This window comes from Corvus brachyrhynchos, unplaced genomic scaffold (genome assembly GCF_000691975.1).
Source record: "Corvus brachyrhynchos isolate BGI_N302 unplaced genomic scaffold, ASM69197v1 scaffold279, whole genome shotgun sequence".
In the NCBI taxonomy this organism is placed as follows: domain Eukaryota; kingdom Metazoa; phylum Chordata; class Aves; order Passeriformes; family Corvidae; genus Corvus; species Corvus brachyrhynchos.
This window is the reverse complement of record NW_008246060.1, coordinates 6,503,044-6,506,000: the sequence shown is the minus strand read 5'-3', so window position 1 is coordinate 6,506,000 and position 2,957 is coordinate 6,503,044. Positions and strand designations below refer to the sequence as shown.

Below are 2,957 nucleotides of genomic sequence, written 5' to 3'. Positions count from 1 at the left end.
CTCCGAGCGCACGGTGTCCTCGCTGATGGGCTCCATGGTCACTGCGGGCAGAGGTGAGGGGGTCAGCAGGGGGCCACCGTGCCCTGGGGCAGCCCCAGGGCTGGTGTGGGATGGGGCCCCCTCAGGACCCGCCCTGCCCAGGGAGAAAGGAAGAGGGGCACAGGAATGTGCCAGACCCCACTGAGATGGCAGCGAAGTGTTGGCTTGTTGGCTGTCTGAAAGGCAAGAAACGCATTGGGACACCCAAGCATGGGAGACATGGAGTGTGTCTGACCTGTGTCCCAGTACAAGCAGCTGGGGAAGCTGCTGTGGGCAGAGGCCGAGCTGCCCATCTGCCCATCAGCATTCTTAGGTCAGGGCAAACCAGGAGAGGCATTGAGGAGATACAGCTACATTTTGGGCACACATTCCATCCTCTGTTAGGATTAAAAATGTCAGTCTCAAGAGGCTCTGCCCAACATAGGTGTATGAAGACAGGAAGTGTTGGGCTGGAAGTGAAACACAGTTTTAAGAACAGTATGAAACCCGGTCATCTACCCAAACAGAGGTGTGTGGCTGTGGTTGAGAAAAACTTGTATGTAATTAATCAGCATGTGCTTGTAGAAAGACACACAAGTGCTGCTACAGCGCTGCAACTGAAGCAAATATCAGCCCAGGATTAAGGGCTAATGCTATCCTAGTTAGCTTATTAGGAACACACAGAACCTGTGTGCTGGCTGCCTGTATGCCTTATTACCTTACCTGATGAAAATAGCAACTTGTCCTATTGAAGGCTCTTAGTAAAAATAAATGTGAGGGAGAACAGATTGGGAGGAAGAGGAAAAGGTGTCATATTACAACGCCTTTGCTAAAGTATATAAATAAGCGAGACTTCAGGAAAACAACCACCTCAGTTCCAGTTGGTAGAACATGAGTGGACACACAGGAAACAGGTCTGCACAGTTTTGTGTTTTGGGTGGTATTTCTTGAGAGAATACATGGGAATAGTATAGGAACATACAAGTCTGTGTTTATGTGTGTGGGCTCATACAAACCCACTTTAATGCAAATATAATTATACAGAGTGTTTCATATATATATGTAGAATATATACTACATATACATGCATATTTAGATAACTATGTATTTATTAAACATGTACAACTAATACAGGATTCGTAGCTCCTACATCATGTGTCATGAGGAAAGAGCTTACTTAAAATCCACAAGTAACATAATTGGGTAAAAATGAGGCCACGCTCCTTTCATCTTTGACTGATATCCTGCATGAAGCAGCTCTTCTTATGCTGGTCAGATGTGCTTAGATGCACAGGATGATTAAGATCACTTGGATTATTGCAACCACAATAACTGGTACTCTAAAGGGGCTGGGTTGCTGTGGTGACTGTGATGGCCTGCAGACCTACATAAGTAGAATAGCACAGCATAAATTTTTAATTTTAAAAAAAAGAAGAAAAAAAGCTTTGCTTACCATTAAATGCCCTTAAAAGTTTGAGTGCATAGGTCCACCAGACAGCTGGGGAAGGGCTGGCTCGCACAAAGCAGGTCAGGGTGATGTTTAACCCTGCTGGGACTGTCAGGTTGGTATCAAGGGCTGAGGTCAGGGGCTTTGTGCAGCTGTTAAGCTCCACTTCATGAAAAAACTTCCCTGACCTGAATTTCGGGCCTGAGCAAGTTAAATAGGAATTCATCAGAATAATAGGTGGGCCCACAGACTTGATAAACTGGACAAATCCCCGCAGGCGACAGTCACAAATCCAGGGGTTGTCATGGAGGGCCAGGACGGCATTGGAAATAGCTTCTAGCGGCCCCTCTGTCCTCTGGCTTCTCTGGTAGACGGGCCAGTTGTAGAAGACATCCCTGGATATGATGGTAAGCTGATTTGAAGATAGATCTAAGTAGGTCAGGTTGGGCAGATAGCGGAGTGCGTGTTCGGGAAGGACGTCCAGCCGGTTGTGCTTCAGATCCAGGATTTTCAGAGTCGGGGTGTCTTGAAATGCTGTCCATGGCACCGAACTTAATTTGTTCCCTTGCAAGCGCAGCTCCTTCAGAGCTGGCAGATATTCCAGGCTCTTGATGTGCATCACTGTGATGTTGTTAAAATTGAGCCAGAGATACTCCAAGGCACTAACGTTCTCAAAAGACCCCCGAGGCAATTCTGTTAGGTGAGAATTCTCTATTCTAATTCTCCGGATGTCCTGAGGGATGTTTGCAGGGATCTGCCTGAGCAGTGCAGACATGCAGAGCAAACTCCTAGGGAGGAAACCAGAAAATTTTCCAGGTCACACACCACATTTGAGGCCAATAAATCAGTTCCCCATGCAGGTCTACAGGCACTTGAATAATTATAAGGTATTGTATATAGGGCATGCATAAGCCATCCGTCCATCCTTCCCTGGGGTTTACACCAATTTTTCCATAAAGAATGCAATTAAGTCATAAAAATGGCTATGTGTGTAACTACATATGTCAGGGAAATAAGAGAAATCTCATTCTATGGTCAAGATAGTACAATTCAAGTATTAGAGGTGGCACTCCATGCATCAGTCTGCTTGGTTTTGGTGCTCACAGCATCCGCAAGCTCCTGTTGGGGCTGTCTGAGCCTCTTCACTGGTGCTACAACAGGGGTAACAGTGTTCTTACCTTCCAAAGCTGTCCTGAGAACAAGAACATCCTGTGATGCAAGATGAAACAGATGGGTTTATCTTGTGGAAGGCCAGAAGAAGAAGAAAAATAAGACAGATAGGGTCCATATTCTCCTTTAAGAAAGCACTGTGCAGGGGTTTGCACCAAACACACCAACAGCCTCCAAGAAGCAAATCCTATTAGCTGTAATCTTCCTTGACGCAGAAATAAATCCTGCTGGGGACCCAGCCCTAAGGAAGACATGTACTGGGGCTCTCAGTCTGTGTCCAAGTGCTAAAAATCACCCCCAGGACCACTCTTGGCGTTTATCC

General features: G+C 46.3%; 1 protein-coding gene across 1 annotated transcript in view; it reads right to left on the bottom strand.

Moving 5' to 3' along the window:
- LRIT2 (leucine rich repeat, Ig-like and transmembrane domains 2) overlaps positions 1-2,957 on the bottom strand; it is a 4,312-nt gene extending 1,355 nt beyond the window's left edge. Inside the window, exons 1-3 of the mRNA XM_017746186.1 lie at positions 2,644-2,957; positions 1,472-2,253; positions 4-41 (exon numbers count right to left, since the gene is read on the bottom strand). Coding sequence (XP_017601675.1) covers positions 4-41; positions 1,472-2,253; positions 2,644-2,753 — 930 coding nt within the window. The 5' untranslated portion in view covers positions 2,754-2,957. The remainder of the gene's footprint in view (positions 1-3; positions 42-1,471; positions 2,254-2,643) is intronic.